General features: G+C 41.3%; 1 protein-coding gene across 9 annotated transcripts in view; it reads left to right on the top strand.

The window, feature by feature from the left end:
* cunh4orf54 (chromosome unknown C4orf54 homolog) overlaps positions 1-19,102 on the top strand; it is a 24,537-nt gene extending 5,435 nt beyond the window's left edge. The window contains exons 2-4 of one of the 9 annotated variants that reach the window (XR_001660713.1): positions 434-820; positions 913-952; positions 10,892-19,102. Coding sequence is in view for 3 of the 9 variants with exons in the window: in XM_007543426.2 (XP_007543488.1) it covers positions 2,182-6,843 (4,662 nt within the window). In the remaining 6 variants the exon portion in view is untranslated. The other 8 variants (XR_001660715.1, XR_001660712.1, XR_001660711.1 and 5 more) reach the window with 8 other exon arrangements.
* Positions 19,103-20,028: the final 926 nt, after the last annotated feature.

The following is a 20,028-nucleotide window of genomic DNA, read 5'->3' on the forward strand; positions in this document are numbered from 1 at the left end:
CGCGACAGACAGGTTGAGCCGTGACCGTGGCTCCACCCCCCATCCAATATCACGGCCAACCTACCCCTCTCAACTCATTCTCGCTTTCTTCCCGTGTGAAGAACTACAACAAAGCTCCCTCAGCACATTCAGGCTAGCTTGGCAGTGCAGTACATATATAAACAAACTGATGTTGGTTTCAGAAGTAGTTATTTTATCAATTTTATTGTGATTTTTATGATTGAAGTTGAATGACTGTAACAGTCATTCAACTTCATGTAATAACTGAAGAAACTGCATGGAGGCTCTGTGTGTTGCAACTTAATATAGTTTTCTTCAAACTTAGCCTGGTTTTGATTAAGCTCAGTATGCCAAAGAGACTTTGATATTGTGAGGCTGTTTTTATAACTCGTTCATTATTGTTTTTATCTTCAACATATTTTTCCTGTCTCAGAAGAGGCTCTGGCTTCACCAGATCACCACACCAGTTCTGAGAATGAACCTCCACATCCATCTTCATAGTGTAAGGCTTTTTTTTTTCTTTTTTTTTGTACACTGAGCAGCTGGCTACATTTTTAACAGCAAAAACTGGTGTGTTTCCAACACTAAGTGCTTAATAAACATGATTTGATTTTAAAATAATTGGACAGAATTTATTCCCCTTGTTAATCTACCATTTCTCTTCTATACATTTTATTCATTGTTAGCTTCACAGGTCACCAATCTGTGACCTGTGATGGACTGCTGGAGATGGGCAGCACAAACCCCCCTCACCACCCTGCAAGGATGAGCATGTTCAGATCATGAATGGAAAGCTTTTAAGCTAGTTTGTCTCCCTTAGGTCTACACTTAAAACAACTTCATAGTTAATGCCAGCATCAACTGATTCTATGATATTGCTGACTATTTTTTTTCTACTTCTAACATTTACAGGCAAAGAAGTCACCCAGAAATGTTTTACTGGGACAATAAGGTAAGTAAGTCTCAGACACTAAACATTTATGTTGGCACTCTATGCGACTTTACTTTGTTCACAGCATTGTGCAAAAACAAATAACATGACTTACTTAAAACAACCATAAGAAACACTGTTTGGGTAAAACTCTTACAACCATAAGCATCAGAGTAACGTTTTTTAGAGGTTCACCTGAGAGAAACAGTTCAGATGGGAGACAAGTAAACATTTAAACGCATGCCACTCTGGAGAATCATGTTTTATACTGGATAAAAATTAAGTTGGAGATAACGAGAGTGTCAGGCTCAGGTTTCACTCTATGAGGGTCTACATTCATAAAAAGTACACTAATAACATTGTGTACTTATCTTTTAGACTGCTATGAACAAATTCGAACTGCAAAGAGCAAATGCACTAAAATGTGAAACATTCGATGTGTGATACTTGTTCACCTTACTAATTTACAGTGAACATACAACTACAGTAAAGTGTAGCTACACTGTAGATTTCAAAAGACTGTGCAAATATTATGTAGTGCTGGGTTAAGCATTTTCAGGGAGAATCACCAAATATCACCATTTTGAGTAAGTGACAGGCTTTTGCAGTTTATTTTGTTTCCATAAATGATACATTTATATCTTTATGTATTTAACATTTTTTCTCTCCTAACTTAAGTCAATAAAGGAGCACCTGATGCAGGTAGCCCTCTATTTTTCTTTAACATAAAAAGTACTCCTGGATCAGAACTTCTGCAACTTTGTGTATTTGCTATTTCTTCCTGCAGTTGGTCGTGGCACATTGAGCCAGGTGCTGGTTCTGCTGGAGGTTTTTTCCTGCTAAAGGGGAATGAGTTTTTCTATCCACTGTCCTTGCATAAATGCCCACTATGAGGGATTGTTGCAAAGTCAAAGACTTAATGCAGTCTGCAGGTTTTCCTTAGATGCAAAACTTTTTTAATTAGAATAATAAACTAAACGTGGCTACATTGTTTGATAAATGGGAACAAATTGAAAGAGATTGAACTGATTTTGAATCTTATTGTATGATAGATTCAATTGCCTAAAGAAACATACTGAGAACAAAGTAGAAAATGTAAAGCTAAAAGCAGATTTCTGAAGAAGCTTATTTTTTATTATGAAAGATAACTCAATAAACTGTTTACAGTATTGTCATTTAACTTCAAATATTTATAAAATCTAAATGGAGGCGACTACCGACACCAGCTTGTGTCATGTCCTAGACAGAACATGGTTATGTCTCTGGTTCCTTTTAGGATTTCACATGCGCTGAGACGGAATGTCTGGCGTGCTCCGGTGTCACTGGAGTCTGTCTGGCTGGACGCAGAGCTTTGTGCACAGCACCATCTCTGGGTGAAGGAAGCAGAAGTCCTCAGTGGCCCCAGCTGCGCTGCCAGCTTTGTGTCAGACACCAAATGTAAGCTTAAACCCGCCGCTGCAGACATGAAGACAAAGAGAAGATGCACCCAAAAGCTGGCAGCGAGTGGGCAAGTGATAGATCTGCTCCAAAAAGGCAAGCAAAACATCCTGAAAACGCAGGACGAAACCAGATATGTTGATTTGGAGTCCGAGGACGAGAAGGTCTGTCGCTTTGGTCAGAGGAGCCAAGTGTCTGTCATTGCTAAAAACGGTGGATTTGAAGCAGTTTGTGCGTCGGAGCCAAACTCTGACCTGAAGGAGATGCACAGCAAGGAGGGAGGAGAAAGCACCAGAGGTGAGAAATGCATGAAAGTTGTGAGAAATCTCCCCTCTCCATCATCCTCACCTTGCCTGAAAAAAACTGAGACTAGCCTACAAATAGGAGAGAAAAGTGGTGAGAGCACATTTACGTACACCACCATGTCCAAAGGCATGGGCAGCAAGGCAGACCGCGAGGAGGAATCCCACAGCACCAACAGCTATCTGAGTGGGAGATGTGAGTGTGAGGACTGTGAGGAGGTGGATAATGTCAGCCTGGTGCTCTCTGATGAATCCGCTCTGTCCTTAACCGAGGATCATTACATTACCACGCACGAGATTCAGCTCTCGGAGTTCTCTGACCATGAAGGGGACTACGACCTGGGCGTGGGCTCCTCCACTAGCTGGGACATTGAAGATGAGAACCAGGTGTACCCATTCATAGGCTACTCCTTTGCGGGTGAGACAGGGGCTTGTGGGGCGCCCTGCTCCAAGGGCGCTGCAGCAGTAGCAGCAGCGGTCAGCACTCTGCTTGAAAGTGATCTGAGCGATGCGGCCAAGTTCTGCAGCTCAGATGATCCCGAACAGAAGCAGGGTGAAGGACAGATCCACATGTCAATCAGAACCACATCCCGAGCTATAAATGACCCTGGCAGCATCCAAGAGGAGGAAAATATCCTTTATCATGCCAGGCGCTCCGGAGACATGAGCCGCTATGTTTTTAGGGGAGTGGATGGGAAGGCAGAGACCTTGTGTGACAGTGCGAAGTGTTTCATAGCCGCGCCCGGACGCCCGCACTGTGGCAGCAGATTGAGGGGGAAAGAGGTCACAGAGTATTCCAGTGGCACGTCCAGCGCTGTCAGCGAGCTGGACGACGCTGACAAGGAGGTGCGCAACCTCACAGCCAAAGCCTTCAAGAGCTTGGCCTACCCTTACTTTGAAGCCATCAATTTCAGCACCTCCAGTGAGTCCTCTGCATCAGAGCATGGCCGGAGGAAAAACACGTGGTCCACATTTCTGGATCTGAAATATGGCAACGTGAACATGTCTCAGGGACTGGACCAAAGTGTGATTTCCTGTCAAAACCCTGCGGCCTCATATGAAATAGGCAAAAACAGCGACAACAGAGGTTATAAGGGCACCATTAAGCCCACAACTAAGATCTTTGCTCTGAAAGCCAACCCCCGCAGCGCCTCGTCATCAAAGCAGATCCAGCTCATGGGAAAGTTTGGGCAGGGCCACAGCGGAGTGATCAGACTCACAGAGACTCTGAATTTTTGTTGCAATGTCAAATCGGGAATGTCTGGGGAAGAAAGGCGCACTAACTTTGCGCAAAACGCAGCAGGATCATGTTCCACGGATGATATTACCAAGAGCTTGCAGAGCAGCCAGCAGAGAGGGGCCAGCAAGCTGCCCTCTAAAACCATGGAAGACACGCATAAGAAAGCCATATTCGCCTCCAGTTTGTTAAAAAATGTTCTTTCTAAGAAGATGCAGTTTGAGCAGGAGCGCAGGATGGAGAGGGGGGAGATCAGCGAACCACACCAGGCGCCGTCCCCGGGCTTTGTGCTGCAGGAGAGCAACAATAAGTGGAAGGGGAACAGGGAGCTGGAGAGGCAGAGCTCCAAGTTCTCTGAGAGGGGCTGCGACTATGCCATAATGTGCGTGGATGAATTAGGGGACTTTGTGGACAGCGGCTCATGTGATAGTAAGAGGCAAGACGCGTGTGCTCCCGCAACAGAAACTAATTTAAACTTGGCCAATGAAGCTGGGATTGATACTAAAAAAGGCGCATTGCATCGCAGCCAAAATAGCGCGTTCAGATGCTGGAAGGACGAGGAGCTAGAGTTTCAAAAGGATCATAAAAACCATCAAACTCTGCTGGACAAGCTGCCTCCAGTTGATGACAAAGAGAGTGAGTGGGATCCGTTCTCTGCAAGCTGCGGTAAACTGACTAAAATGTCTCATTTGTTTGTGCCAAGTATCCAACTGCTGCCCAGTGACAGAGAGGTGCGCCCGCAGCTGCAGAGAGGAGCTTATTCCTGGAATGGAAGCAACACTTTATACATCACAGACTCCAGGAGCTCAAAATCATCCAAATCACCGGAAATTAAAATCAACCTAAGAAGCGTTAGAGACAATAAAATGGAAGAGTTTGGAGGCTCCAAGCTGCGCACCTCGAATATCACCGCTAGCCCATCAAGTCTGATCAGAAAAGAGGACTTCAAATGCCAAACCCTGGCTGCAGCTCTGAAGGGTGAGTCCTCAGATAAAATTCCGCACTTTATGGTTCGAGACATCAGAGATAATAAAGGGAAGTTACAAACTCCCATACACCAAGTCAGAGATGTGCGTAAGCTGGTTAAAAGTTCCTACCACTTAGTTTCCTTGGATAAGAACAAAAATAAATCAAATTCCTTTAGCTCTGAAATTCATTCAGAGCAAAAGAAGCAGATGCAAAACAGTAATCCTAACTGTGTGTCCCCCATGGTGATAAAATGTCAGTCTGTAAATACTAACAATGCAGAAAAACCTACCGGAAACCTTAAACAGGAGCAGTCTGACACATGCAGATCGTCTCCAGAGGGTGTAAAGAGTGCTCCACCCCAGAAGGCATCAGGGAGAGCAGCAAATACCTCGAACAGCTCAGAGGGAAACACTGGGATGAGCAATGAGGGCAAAACAGGTGCAACAAGGCAAGAAACGGTGTCAGAGATGGCAGAAAATAAACCGGAGTCAAAAGTCACAAATCAGGTGGCCTTGGAGAAACTCCAGGCTGCAGTGAAAACTATGGAGCAACTTTATGTGTTTGATAAAAATGAGTGGAGGAGAAAGAGTGAGCCTGAGCGTCTGACGGACAGCCATGTGTTGTCACTCATAGCCAGTGAAGAGCAGCAAGAGTCTGAGGAAAGAGGAGGGAGAGGGTTCAATACAGACAAAACAGTCAGAAGAGATTCCTACCCAAATATAGACAAGACCCACCCGGCATTATCAGCGCCCTCCAGCACTGACAGCTCCCTAAGGTGGCTAGATAAAGACCTACTTAAAGTGCTTCAGTCATCCAATAGCCATGATGAAAGGTTGGTCACTAAGACAGTCCAAACAGTTGGCACCATAGGGAGCAAGAGCATGTCCAGCTTTAGCTCCAAATCCAAGGCCTACACAGCTGCTGATGTTCCTCAATCAAACACCGCCCCACACACACCTTTCAGTGGCAAAAGCTTTGCACCAAAGTCTCCTAAATTGCCTGTGTCATTCAAAACCAGTCAGACAGGAGTTTGTGGGAAGAAAGATGCTGAACCGAGGGGAGTGAACCGATTTGAGCATCAGTTTTCAGGTGCATCGGTTGACAATGAGAACTACCTAACCATCCCAGTCAAATTTCAGCCCAACAACAGTAAAATGGCCGCAACTACAGATAAAACCTCAAAGACTCTTCACCATCAATCACTGCCAACCCCTCCTGCAGTACATGAAGATTGTGCCTCTAGAGTCCAGGAGGACTACGGTCAGAGGACAAAACGTTCCAGTATTGTAATGGAGACCCATTCACCAGAGATCCCCTCTGCTACTATTTATCACTCCCTACCAATGGCTGTGTCTGCCAATCAGCCACAAATGTATTGTTTTTCCCCAGCAATCACTCCAGCCCCCACCCTGGACCCCTTTCAGGCGACACAGAGGAAAATGCTGCTAGATCCCACCACTGGAAACTACTACCTGGTGGACACGCTGGTGTCCCCAGCCACAAAACGTCTTTTTGACCCAGAAACACGCCAGTATGTGGATGTACCCATGCCACAGCCTCCGGTGACACCAGTACCAATGCCTATATCGCCGCTAGCGCTCAGTCCTGGAGCATATGGTCATACCTACATGATCTACCCAGGCTTCATGCCAACCCCTTCAGTGATACCTCCTCGAACGCTGGTACAGTCACAGATGTCCGTGCCATCAGAGGTAGAGGGTGTAGAGAAGTCTTCCTCACAGCAGTCTGAAGGAATGTACCTGGAGAGTCCTTTCTATATGGCAACTGCGAAGCCTCCCCAGGCAGCTTCAGGGGCTCAACAGCATGGCGCCCCCAACAGGCTACCGCATGGATGTTCCAGCATGAACCAGCCAGTCATCAGCATCACCTCTCAGCAAGGGCCAAGGATCATTGCCCCACCCTCGTTTGATGGGACCACCATGAGTTTTGTGGTAGAGCACAGATGAGTCGCTAAGCTGGACAGGTGAGTCCTTCAGATTTTCCCTTATTTTTGCCTTTGGAAGAACTGGAAACCACAGTTCACCTTACCTATTTATTAAAATAACAAGTAGGTAACAAAAAGGCAAACTGTCCTGCTGTTATGGACATGGTCTTTTAGTCTGAGGGACATGGATGTTTTTTTTTTATTTAGTTTCTTTCTCTCGGAAAAATAAATGTAATAATTTGGGTTATCATAAGAGAAACAAATGAGGGTTAATTGTTCTCACCATATATTCATAATTGTCACAGTTTTAAACTTAATTAGTATGCTAAATATTTAGTTTGTAAAGCAAATATCTAGCACAAAACTAAATCTTTAGTTACCATAAATAGTTATGCCCAAACTAAATATTAGCTTGCTAAATGAATATTTAGTCAGAACAGTGAAAATATGGCCCCTCGTTATTCAAAAATAACCGGAATTATTTGCTGTTAATTTTTGACTGTGTAACTTAACATTTCAAAAAAAAAATCAGAAGAAATTTAGGCTTTGGAAAATTAATGGATAATTTTAAAAGTCAATGAAAGTAAGGACCATATATCTGTAATTTATGTAACCTTTTTGTTCAAACCATTTGTCACTGCATCAAACTGTCTAATTTCAGATTTCCCACATTTTCTGCAAGTTGCAGTAAAAACAAGCAGACATAAAAAGGTGTTTGTTGCATAGCTAATATCTGCAAGATTTCCATATACAGTGACAATAAAATTGTCATGTTGGGTCCAAGTCTTTTGACCCAACATAACCCACATACAATCAGTCTGATTTCCTGATAAAAATAAACTTGATCAGGAAATCAGATAAAGTTTATTTTAACAATGACCAGATTGTGTGGTAACAATGACCAGATTGTGTGGTTCTTGTTCTGTGGATGGGAAGCCAGGGTCATCAGCACTCTGAAGACAGTGGGAGAGATATGGTGAGTTGAAGGTTAATCACACAGGTTGAATTCTGAGGGAGAGGAATGATCTTACCTTGAGAGTTTCCGCCAGTGGGGAATTACTGTGGTCTCTGGGGTTGTGGTCTCTTTGCAGGGGCCCTTGATGATCCTGGCTCCAATGTGAGGTCCAGATAGAGTTCTTTGGAGGTAAAAAGGTTGCGGTGGAGGGCGGACAGATAAATTCATGAGAGGAGAGGTGAGGAGCAATCCGACTGCCAGTGTGAATCCAGGAACTTGTCAATGATTCTTCAGCAAAGGCGAAGAGAGACTCGGGCAACCAATGGGTAAAATCTGCGGCGTCATGAGGGGGAAACCAGAAGGCCAGGAACTCGGGCTACGCAGTGGGTAAAATCTAAAGTGCCATGAGGAAACACCTGAGAGATGCAACAGGGAAAACTTACTTGAAACAGTCTCAGAGAAACTTCAAAGAGCGGATTCAGAGGGGTGCTGAATACCATAACTGGCAAACACCAGGTGTAGAAGTGCCAAACACCAGGTGTAGAAGTGCTGGTAGTCCGTACCTCATATACTCCTAAGTGATGAGGTGATTGATCACAGGTGTTCTGACTCAGTCAGCAGGCACGCCCTCCAGGTAGTGCAGCCTCGAGGCATCATCTAGTGGATGATGAGCAAGCAGACAAACAGAAAACCCCCACAAAGAGCCAAAACCCCAGTTCCCAACAGTACCCCCCCACCACCACCTGGCGGCCCAGACGAACGGTAATCGGTGAACAGGGAAGAGTCAAGAAAAAATGATCCAGGGACCCAAGAGCGCTCCTCCGGGCCGCAGCCCTCCCAGTTGACGAGGAACTGCCAACCACGACCTCGCTGATGGGAGTCCATGATCCAGCGGACGGAGAAAGCTAGATGCCCATCGACATCTCAGGAGGGAGGAGGGGATTGGAAGGAGGGCACATTGTGCTGGTCTGAACAGTTTCCCAAGTTAAACAACTTGGGAAACGTGGAATGGACACAGAGTGATAATGGAAGAAAGTGACGGACTGATGACCTTTTCGACTTTGTAGGGATTGATGAACCTGGTTGAGAGTTTCGTGGACATGGATTTAAGGGGAATGTCATGTGCAGAAAGCCAAACCTTTTGTCCGGGTGAATACTGTGGAGCAGGCGTTCTCTTACGGTCAGCAAAGCATTGGTTCTGTTCTGTGGTGTTGAACTGAAGTTATGGAGTTTTCTTTTTCATCTGAGGGGAACAGTCTGTATGAAAACAAAAGCACATGGATGGTTCTTATTGTCAGAGTCAGAAAATTGAGATAGAATGATGAGGGGTTTTGAAAGCTGTCTTACATTTGTCTCCCTGGCGGACGCGGAGAAGATAGTATGCGTTCCTTAAATCTAGTTTAAGGATTAGTGAATCCTGTTGCACCATGAACTGGTTCGAATGCTGAAGAGAGAACAGGGAGAAGATATTTATTTTTAACAGTGATCTGATTTAAACCTCTGTAGTCAATGCACGGCCTCAGAGATCCATCCTTCTTCCCCACAAAGAAAAATCCGGCACCCAGGAGAGAGGAAGAGGGACGAATAATGCCGGCAACCAATGAGTCCATTGTCTCCCATTTGGGTTGTGAAATGTTTTACAGTCATAGTAGGTAGGTAGTGGTGCTCCGGGGAGAAGATCTATTGCAAAGTCATAGGTATGATGAGGTGGAAGAGAGAGTGCTTTGACTTGCTAAAAACAGGTGCTAAATCATGATATTCTGCTGGAATGGTGGATAAGTCGGGAGGGTCTGCTTCCTGTGATTTCGCCAGTGGCGGACCTGGAGGAACTGCTGAGCAGAGACAGGTGGAATGACAGTTATGTGACAAAGATTCAATATGCATTTCTGACCAGTTGTCAGAAATGCATATTGTGGGGTTGTGTTGTTGTAACCATTCAAAACCAAGGATTATGGATGAGTTTGCTGTGGGAAAAACAAAAAAAAAGAAATTTGTGTGCTGTGATTACCACATATGAATTCAAAGGTTCATTAAGGGCTTGAAAATAAGCAAAGGTTTTGTCTTGTGAGTAATCTGAGGTAGTGCTTTGCCATCCAAGGCGGAGAGGCATGGGAAGTGGCATGGTTTTGATGGACATCTGTTGGATTAAACTGGAATCAAATTAGATTGTGTTCGCAACCGGAATCAAGAAGCTGCAGCTTTAATTCTGAAGTTTATGGCAAAATCTGCCACAGATCTCTGTCCTTGTTTGATTGTCCATAATTCTCGGGAGTAGGACGTTTTATCTGATTCTTGATGAAATACTTGTTTAAATTCTATCAAAAAGTATCCGAATGTGCAACCAAATGAGCAGGTGAATGAAACTTCTGCCCAGACTAATGCCCATTAGACTTCTGGCCAGTCTGATGCTCGGTCAGTTAAAAGTGAAATTATGAAAGCTATTTTTGCACCATCATGGGAGAAACTTCGAGGGGAATGATTGAAAACTAGTGAGCACTGTAGATGGAAACTTTTACAATGGTTTATATCACCTGAAAATTTGTTTGGAGTTGGTGGACGGATTTCAGAAAATGTGGAGTGGCCAGTGGTTCAGGACTGGAAGCGGAGGCTGGAGCTGGAGCGGAGGTCTGTTGGAGAGAGCTTTGTAAAAAGTTAGACAACTCTTCAAGACGTCGATTTGTTTCAGCTTGGCTGGAACCCAGGTCTCGTAAAACAGTATCATGGGTTTGAATGAGTGAATGTTGTTCTGCCAAAGTTCTCCTGAGAGCATCTGTGGGGTTTGACTGTTGGCCTGAGTGTTCTGTTATGTTGGGTTGAAGTCTTTTAACCCACATACGGAACTCAGCCAGGAGAACAGGAAATCAGATAAAGTTTATTTTAACAATGGTAAAATATGAGATTGTGTGGTTCTTGTTCTGTGGATAGGAAGCCATCCACAGAACATAGAAGACAGTGCTGAAGTACTGTCTTCAACACTATGAAAACAGTAGGAGAGATATGGTGAGTTGAAGGTTAATCACATGGGTTGAATTCTGAGGGAGTGGAATGATCTTACTTGGAGAATTTCCGCCAGGGGGGAATTACTGTGATCTCCGGGGTTGTGGTCTCATTGCAGGGGCCCTTGATGATCCTGGTCCCAGTGTGACATCCAGATGGACACTTCTGTGGAGGTAGATGGAAGAGGCTGCGGTGAAGGGCGGTCAGGTAAGTTCTTCAGAGAAGAGGTGAGGAGCAATCTGACTGCCAGCGTGAATCCAGGAACTTGTCAGTGATTCTTCAGCAAAGGGGGAGAGGGACTTGGCAACCAGTGGGTAAAATCCACAGCATCATGAGGGGGAAACCAGAAGGCCAGGAACTTGGGCTACACAGTGGGTAAAATCCAAGGCGTCACGAGGAAACACTTGAGAGAGAGGTGACAGGGAAAAATTACTTAAAATAATCTCAGAGAAACTTCAAAGAGCCGACTCAGAGGAGTGCTGAGTACCATAACTGGCAAACATTTAGGCATCAAAGTGCTGACAGTCCAGTCCTCATATACTCCAAGGTGATGAGGTGATTGATCACAAGTGTACCGACTCATTCAGCAGGTACACCCTCCAGGTAGTGCAGCCACTAGGCACTGGACAGGTGAGTACTTCACCTTAATTATTATTTTTGCCTCTGGAAGAACTGGAAACCACAGTTCACCATAACTATTTGTTAAGGTAGCAAATAGGTAACAAAAAGGCAGATTGTCCTGGCCTTATGGACAGGGTCTTTTAATCTGAGGGACATGGATGTTTTTTTTTTTTTTATTTATTAGTTTCTCTCTTTCTTTTGGAAAGATAATAAATCTAAGCATAAAAAGAACTAAATCAGCCACCTCAGTGGATGATGAGGGAAGCAGGAGACAAACACAAAATCCCCACAAAGAGCCAAAACCCCAGTTCCCAACAAAAATGTGTAAAAATTCTTGTTAAGATTGCAGGTTTCTGTAATGTAAAAAATTAAGACACTAAAAAATGTCAGAGCTTTTCCCATCTTGAGAATGACATCAATCCTATATTATTTAACTAGATACACATTTGTCCTAATGGAAAATGTAAAGGAACATGGAAAGATTCTGTGGCCTGGTTGCAGAAATCTGCACATTTTAAGCTAAATATTATTGAACCACCATGGGATTTAAGTTTATTCTTAAAGTCTACAATCAGTTTCAACAAATCTGATTAACCATGAAAACAAAAAAGTATTACATTGAATCTGAAATAGTATTTCTGGAGGGAGCTAAATATCTTAATCTTTAGGATCTTTGCTTCAGATCCTGGAGATCTTTAATAAGATCAGATACAAGAGGAAACATGCAGAAAGATCTGACAACTGTAATGCCATCAAAATTTTTCCATATATTTTTGAGTAATAAGTAAATAATTAAATAATTCTGACATTTTGATTTTTTGTTTCTATTTACCTGAAGAAAGTTATGGCACACAATATTCGCTATATTGAAAATACATCTTGATTCTACATGGTAAAAACAAAACAAAACACCATATAGAGAGAAAATACAGCTACACAAAAAACCCTGATATCCAAACTGGTTAGCAAAGACATAGACTTGCCCACCAAGACAAGACGTTGGTGGGCATGTCCACCAACATCTTAGGTTAGAAATTATACACCGTGTTTACAGCATATAAAAAAATTACATAAAATGCACAAGACATAAAACGAAAAGAAGGAAAGTAGTGCATTCTTCTTAGAAGAAGTCATTTTTTAGGAAAATTGAAGACGTCCACTGAGGCTTAGGCTTGGTGTGAAAGTTAAAAATGAGAAGCCATCTTTCCTAAGAACATCCAGCAACCAAACAGAAAAATCCAATAAAAACTATGTCCTGTATCCATTTTACTTTTTAGTTCTGTGTTGCAATGCGATGTTTGCAATTAATTATATTCAGTTTTTTATTATTTTATTTTTAATCTGGCAAGAACATATAATTGATTACAGAAATAACAGCTAACCCTAACAACAACAACAGTAATAATAATACAGCTGAAAGATTATGAAAACTCAAGAGACCAAGACAATATAACTTAAATATGTGGATAACATACATTCAAGCATGCACATGAGTATATGTACACAAACTGAATTAGAACATGGATATTTAAAACTACAGAAGTAAACAATCACTGTCAGTGGTTAGAATTAGAAGGAACTACTGAAGCTACCAGGCTAACAGCAGAGTTTCTATGTGGTTTTCAAGTTTGAGGGAGGGCATCTAGTCTCTCAAAATAAGATAGTAGAGGGGCCCAAGTTTTATGAAAGTTTTTCATCAATCCTCTAACACAAGGGTACCCAAAGTCAGTCCTCGAGGGCCAGCATCCTGCATGTTTTAGTTATCTCCCTGCTGGTAATAGCAACTTTTTCAGCATGTCATTGTTCTTCTTAGACCTTCTAATGAGCCATCATTTGATCCAGATGCGTTAAACCAGGGAGAAAACTAAAACATGCAGGATGCTGGACCTCGAGGACCGACTTTGGGCACCACTGCTCTAACACAACATTTGATCTTCTCTAACTTAAAGAACAGAGCCAGGTCTTTCAACCAAAGAGAAGCTTTGGGTGGATGCTCTGATTTCCATGCTTATAAGATTCTTCTTCGGGCGATTACAGTTGAAAAAGCCAGTATATTTTTAAAATCACGTGTTATTGATATACTCTCTTCTGGTTCTCCAAATATTGCCAATTCAGCACTGGGTTGATTGTCTATTCCAAAACTTCAGATAGTGTCTGAAATATCATAGAGGTCCTGCACAGTTTGTTACAGGACCAGAACATGAGTTAAATTTGCCTTAAAGTTCACTGACTACAGAATATATCCTTGAGAATCTGGCTCTGCTATAATGAATTCTATGAAGAACATTGGACTGAATTAGTCCAGGTCGAGCACATGAAGTTGACCCGTCTACTCTATGCAATGCATGATACCAAGTCTCATCAGAGAAGTTTATTTGAAGTTCTTCTGACCGTTCTGCTCTGATCTCATTGAGCATTACTGTATTGAGTGATACAGTATTGCTCAATGTAACATATGTAACAACATATAGATCTCAAAATCTATATGCTGTTGTAGATTTTTGAGATGAGACCTCTACCTTGTGTGGGAGTTTACAAAATTATGTCTACTCCACCCTTTGGAGGTAAATTGGGAAAGCAAGGACTGGTGTTAGGGACAAAATCTCAAATCTGGAGATAGCGGAATGGGGTGGAACGCTAATTATATTAATTTCTTAGCTCTATAATACATAAGTGAAACAGCCACAGTACAGTTGTAAAGTTTGCTGCCTAACATGTCTCTGTACCTTAAAGACGTGTTTATATGGAAATTATCAGAGTATTATCGACATTAGAGTCTTCATTGACGGAAATGTTTCATGTTTGTGGAGGAGGAAAGGTTCAGGTGAAGGCAAGTGTCTGTTATCTGTGGGACCTGAAAAGCCTCAGCTGCTGCTGGACATCAGGATTCTGGCTGGCAGCGAGGAGCTGCAGCAGTATCAGTTGGTTTTTTTTATAGGAGCAGTCATTTAAAGACACAGAGGGCGAGAAGTCGGCTTCATTACATAAACACCACATGCAACACAGCAGCAAATAACCTTGCCTGCACTCTGGGGGAATATTTGGAGTTTTCCTTCTTGTTTGACAATGAAACCCACAGAATGGAGGGCTCAATTATGTTTATAAAGTAATATGGTAGTCAAATAATCTGTATAGAGTGGAGTAAGCAAAAGGGTGCAAACTGTCATGATGACACTCATAGTATTCATTGACTTACATGTAATGTTTATAAGGGTAAGTAGAATATAAGGGGTGAAAATGTCCTCTGGTGGGAAGGTGGTATGCTGTAAAGATTACCTTCAGATTTCATGTTGGGAGGGGGCTATGAGTACACCCAAGATTATACATAATGCAGGCAGATTTGTCTTTTCGGGTGTTTTCACATCTTTGATTGGGCACCAAAACTGAACAAATAATTCCATTTCAAGCTGGTGCTGTTCACTTTCACTCTGCACTGTATAAAATGAACCAAACCCTTTAAAAACCTGTTCCTGGCAATTTTCGGTAACCTTTGTAGCATCGAGCTGGTGCATTACATACGTCAGAGACAAATGTCAGCTATTGGGTAACATTTAAAACTTCAACAGAGTCCATGCCTCCAGGAAGAAATTGTTTCTTAATAGCCAAGGGTCAAAAAGACCCTCTGGACGAAGCAATGCGAAGAAGAAGGAACTGGTTTTTACCAAGCTAAGTTGATAGGCTAAACATAGTGGCCAGTCCATGTAAGGGCTGACAAAAATGTACTCATACCTCCCACCTAGGATCACATTAGATTGGTCAGTTATATTTAGATGTCTCAGGAATGCAAATTCCACACATAGAAGGTTCTTGCTGGGGTTAAACCAGGTACCTGTAGGTGAAAGGCAGCATTGTTCTCTAAATGATGGCTTATCACCAGCATCAAAGAGAAGTCTTCTAACTTTATAATGTCCAATAACATTTTCCCTGAAAAATAAATGAATCCTGGTAAATAAAGTTTTTTTCAGCATTTTGTATGCAATAGTCAAAAATATACTGATAGAGAGATAAAACATTGACTATTTATGTTGGTTTTAGGTCCAGTTCTTTGATCGATGTGTGTGTGTGTTGTACATCATTATAACGATTGCTGTAAGTGCAACAGGCTGAGTGAAGACTAGGGTTTCATCTGATCTTACTGTGTTCATAAGAACTTTCTCTCCTCTGTTTTTCTCCCCTGTAGGACTGGAGCTTTCGTGATTATTGGCCACCTCTCGGTTTATCCTCTTCATTGTTTTACACTGAGGTTGTTGTTTTACACTGAGCAATTTAGTTGTTCAGGTATTCTATCTAACTGCTGCTGAACCTTTTTTGACTTTCTACAAGATTGTAATTCATGCTTTTTTTACACCACTGCTAAACCAAGAATGAATGCCTTTGAAGGAATTCTTTACCCACTACTGAAACTAAATAGATTTTGATTTGGAAAAATTACTTTCCAAATCAAAATAAAGATTGATTTATCTAATTTCTTCTAATTTTAAAAATAGAAGAAACTACTTGTTTTGAAGAAACTACTTTATACAGTTATGAATTCAAGTACCTGTTCCCTGTTAGATTTTGCTGAATTTACCAAAGAGTTTTTACAACTTTAGTTGTCATGATGACTTCTTCTGTGTTGGTGCTTTATGATGCACACAAAGTAGTGTTGATTCAAAGCACTTTATGTGCATAATATACATTATTGCACATTTTTTAAAAGCTAAGGTTGGAAAAAAATGTAATGTGATATGTCTTTTGTTTGTACTGGTTTCTTTTGAGAATGTGGAGCTGCTGGACAGTCCTTGTTAATACATGTCAGGCATCATTGTTATTCCAGATTATTCTTTTATAATGAATGCTATGAGTAACTGACAGTGACGAATGCATTTGTTATGAGAGCGCAAGCCGTCTTATTGAACTATATTTCACTCTCATTTTTAGAAATGTCATCTTGCCATTTGTTTTCTTTGTGTCTTTTAGGGGAAGTGTCCTCTATTTATACTTTGTACATAGTTTATTTTTCCCAAAGTATGCACACTTTTTAAAGTCTTACACTGAGATTCTGCCATAAACTTTCTGAAGATAGTAGGACTTTCAGGGGTAAGTGGAAGTAGGGTTTGCAAGACAAGAAAATGAATGGTTGAGACTTTGTGAGGGATGTGTGGGTTAAAAGTGGAGGGACTTTGTAGGAGTAGGGCAAAAAGCTGGACATGATGCGTTATGTTTTCACTTTGCTCAACTGATTTTTTTGTTTTGTTTTTCTGCATAAAAAAATGACTTCACAAAGTTAGGTCTTGACTTTGCAACTGAGAAGATGGCATATGTTGAAATACATAATTAAAACAGTACTTTTGAACTGTAAATGTTTTTTTACATATTCACAATGTTAAATTGAGGTTGTTTCTGCTCTTATGTTGTACTTTATTATGACACAAAAACAAACATTTCTCCAGTTACGTTTCTGCAGCCACTTGTTTACTGACACATGAAATCAGTGGTGGTTCTTTCAGGAATAGTTCCCTGGCCAGAGCCCCTCCTAATGCTATCCTCAACCAGTTCAAACTAAAGCAATTAGATGATTTTCCAACAGAAAGCTTGTAACCTATAGTTTCCAGTACTCAGTCAGAAGCAAGTAAAATTACATGCAATTTTGCAAAAGGTTTTCACGATCGCTTGAAGTGGTTTTTGGCTTTTACGAAAAATATCTAATATCGTAAAGGGGAGATGGAAACAGATTTGCTGAACATCTGTCATAGCAAACTTACCTGTAAACTGATGAGTCTCTGCCTTAATTGAGGCACAAAACTTGGAAAAACTTCTACATCTTGTTACAGCCATGTGTAATGCCACATTCTGCCTAAATCACGCTCTGACTAGCCTGGTGTCTTATTTTGTACTTCTTAGATGCCTGGCCCCCTTTCTAAAGGGTTTGCTCCAAACCAGTAAATGAAAACATTCATATTCTCTTTTCTTTTTTTGCTACATTTTAAAAGTTTGCTCAAAAATTGCATGACAATAGAAAACCATGGTTTATAAGTTCAGTGGACTCCATAAACACCAGATCTCAATGAAAAAGAGAATGTGGTGGAACAGGAGGATCTCATTATGGATTTTCAACTAAAAAAATCTGCAGCAACTGTATCATGCTGGTATGTCAATAAAGACCAAATCTACTTTGACACTGCAATGCAGCCAGACTCACCATACTGTCTGCTGAAGATGTTAGAACAGGATATAAAACAGTAATGCTTGAATACATATTTATTAAGTCAAATTTTATTTCCCTTGAGAACTTCCTCTCCCAAAAACCTTTGAAGCAAATAATGTCCTGTAAAATAAGTATAACTTAGCACACACTACTTGATAAGTTTGGCTATGCTCATACTGAAAGAACATAGCCACAACTAAATAGCAAAATACAGGGTCTGAGTCTGTGGTTTAGAGGCAGTGTAATACTAACTCAGCTTGAACTCAGAGCAGTAAGTGAGCATTAAAAAGTTCCTCTGCTGCCTGGGGATCCAGAGTAAGTGGGTCAGAGGAGGATGGAGGTACTGGTTGAGTACATGCAGGGTCAGGTTGCAGATTTCCAACTGTATCCTCAGAGTCATCCTATCTGAGTGTGTCGATGACACATACCATCACACCATGCCACACACTCACATAACCCTGACTAATGTGCAGTGCATCCCACAATTAACACCATCAGGCTTGAATGGCTTTTATAAAAACAAGCCTTTAAATAGATTTGTTATTAATATCAGTATTTACTCCGTCCAACAATTTCCTCTTGAGGGCTTTAGGTTTGTCAAGTTGTCTCTGAACAAACCGTTAGTCTTGTAATTATGTGAAATGTCTCTTCAGTACATACAACTTCACACTAGTTTTTATTATGATTCAACGCAGGTCAATATCTAAGCATGGCATCAAATTTGGAACAGAAAAACTGAAAATCTAAAATGATTCTAAGCAAAGAGGTCTGTAGTTCAAATCCGATGTAGGCCTCAATTTGACTATATAGTGCAATGCCAGGATCTTAGAAGAGCATCCAGTGTTGCATTTATATTTCACCAAGATTGTATATTGATGATGGGAGAGTCAAGCGACTCCTCAAAGCCTCAAAGCAAAACATCACAAAGATTCTCAATAACAGTAAGATCCAAATTCTGTGGCAGTTGATCCAAGTATGAAAATGATGTCTCAGGTTGAAATTGTGAAAACGTTCTTCAGCACGATGATGCTTAGTCTATTTTTTTTTTCTTTTAGATTTGAATGGTAGTGCACTTGACAACAGGGAGCTAAAGGTGGGGCGGCAGAAAAAAAAACTCGGGCACAAAACAGAAGAGGGGGAGGGATATAAATATGTTGGAGGGACGAAGAAAAGCCTTTTAAAGTGGTTGAAAGACAGTAGGTAAGTAATGTTAGTGTATCAACAGGAGGGTTGTAAATATTCAAGTAAGCTTAGGCTAGCCTAAAATGACAGGTGGCTGTTGCTGTCTTGCTAGGGTTGCCACCTGTCCCATAAACTATGGAATCGTCTCGTATTGTTGTGTCCCTTACTGAATCGATACCTCAGACACGGTGAGCTGCTATCAACCTGCGTCTTTTTTAAAATGTCCACCGATACTCCAGTGGCCTTAAAAGCAAAAACTCTGGCAAAAATACAGAGGTGAGTGGGAAGACGCACAGCCAGGCTGAACAATTTTAGTGAAGTTGAACGCAGGCGATCAAAAAAAAAAGTGTCAGCGATATTCAGTGGCGCATGGTGTGCCGAATGATATTAATCGAAATGGATCAGGAGAGGAACACTGCAGACCTGTCAGAATCTAAAGAACATAGGCATCAGTGTCTCTTCATTCCTCAATCATCTCCTGAGACCGAAAATATAAATGGCAATTTAAAGTACAAATCATACTTATAGATTAATAATAAATAAATAAATAAATACACTTTGTGAAGAGAAACCATTTATTTCTTATACATTAAAGTTTGTTAGGGCTTTGTGTAGGAAAAATGTTGATATCTTTTATAAATACAGTCCCAGATAGCACAGAATCATTGAAACAACATTGAATCAACGTCAGCCAGAAACATTGAATCAACGTTGAACGCTGACATTGAAACAACATCGAAAGTGGTCGGTGACTTGTATGTTGAATCAACGTTAGGGTTTCAACCATTACTGACATTATATCAATGTTGATTCAACCATCATCTGTATGTCAACTTATATGCCTATTTGTGTTGATATTACATTGAATCAGTTAGGAATCCACGTTGATTCAACCATTATCTGAACGTGGATCTGCATGCAGATTTGTGTTGATTCTACATTGAATCAATGTTGATTCAACCTTCATCTGAACATGGATCTGCATGCATATCTGTGTTGATTCTACATTGAATCAGTTAGGAATCAACGTTCATTCAACCATCATCTGAATGTGGATCTGCATGCAGATTTGTGTTGATTCTACATTGAATCAATGTTGATTCAACCATCATCTGAACGTGGATCTGCATGCAGATTTGTGTTGATTCTACATTGAATCAGTTAGGAATCAACGTTCATTCAACCATCATCTGAACGTGGATCTGCATGCAGATTTGTGTTGATTCTACATTGAATCAGTTAGGAATCAACGTTCATTCAACCAT

The sequence above is a fragment of the Poecilia formosa genome, unplaced genomic scaffold (assembly GCF_000485575.1).
Source record: "Poecilia formosa unplaced genomic scaffold, Poecilia_formosa-5.1.2 Scaffold822, whole genome shotgun sequence".
Taxonomy (NCBI): Eukaryota; Metazoa; Chordata; class Actinopteri; order Cyprinodontiformes; family Poeciliidae; genus Poecilia; species Poecilia formosa.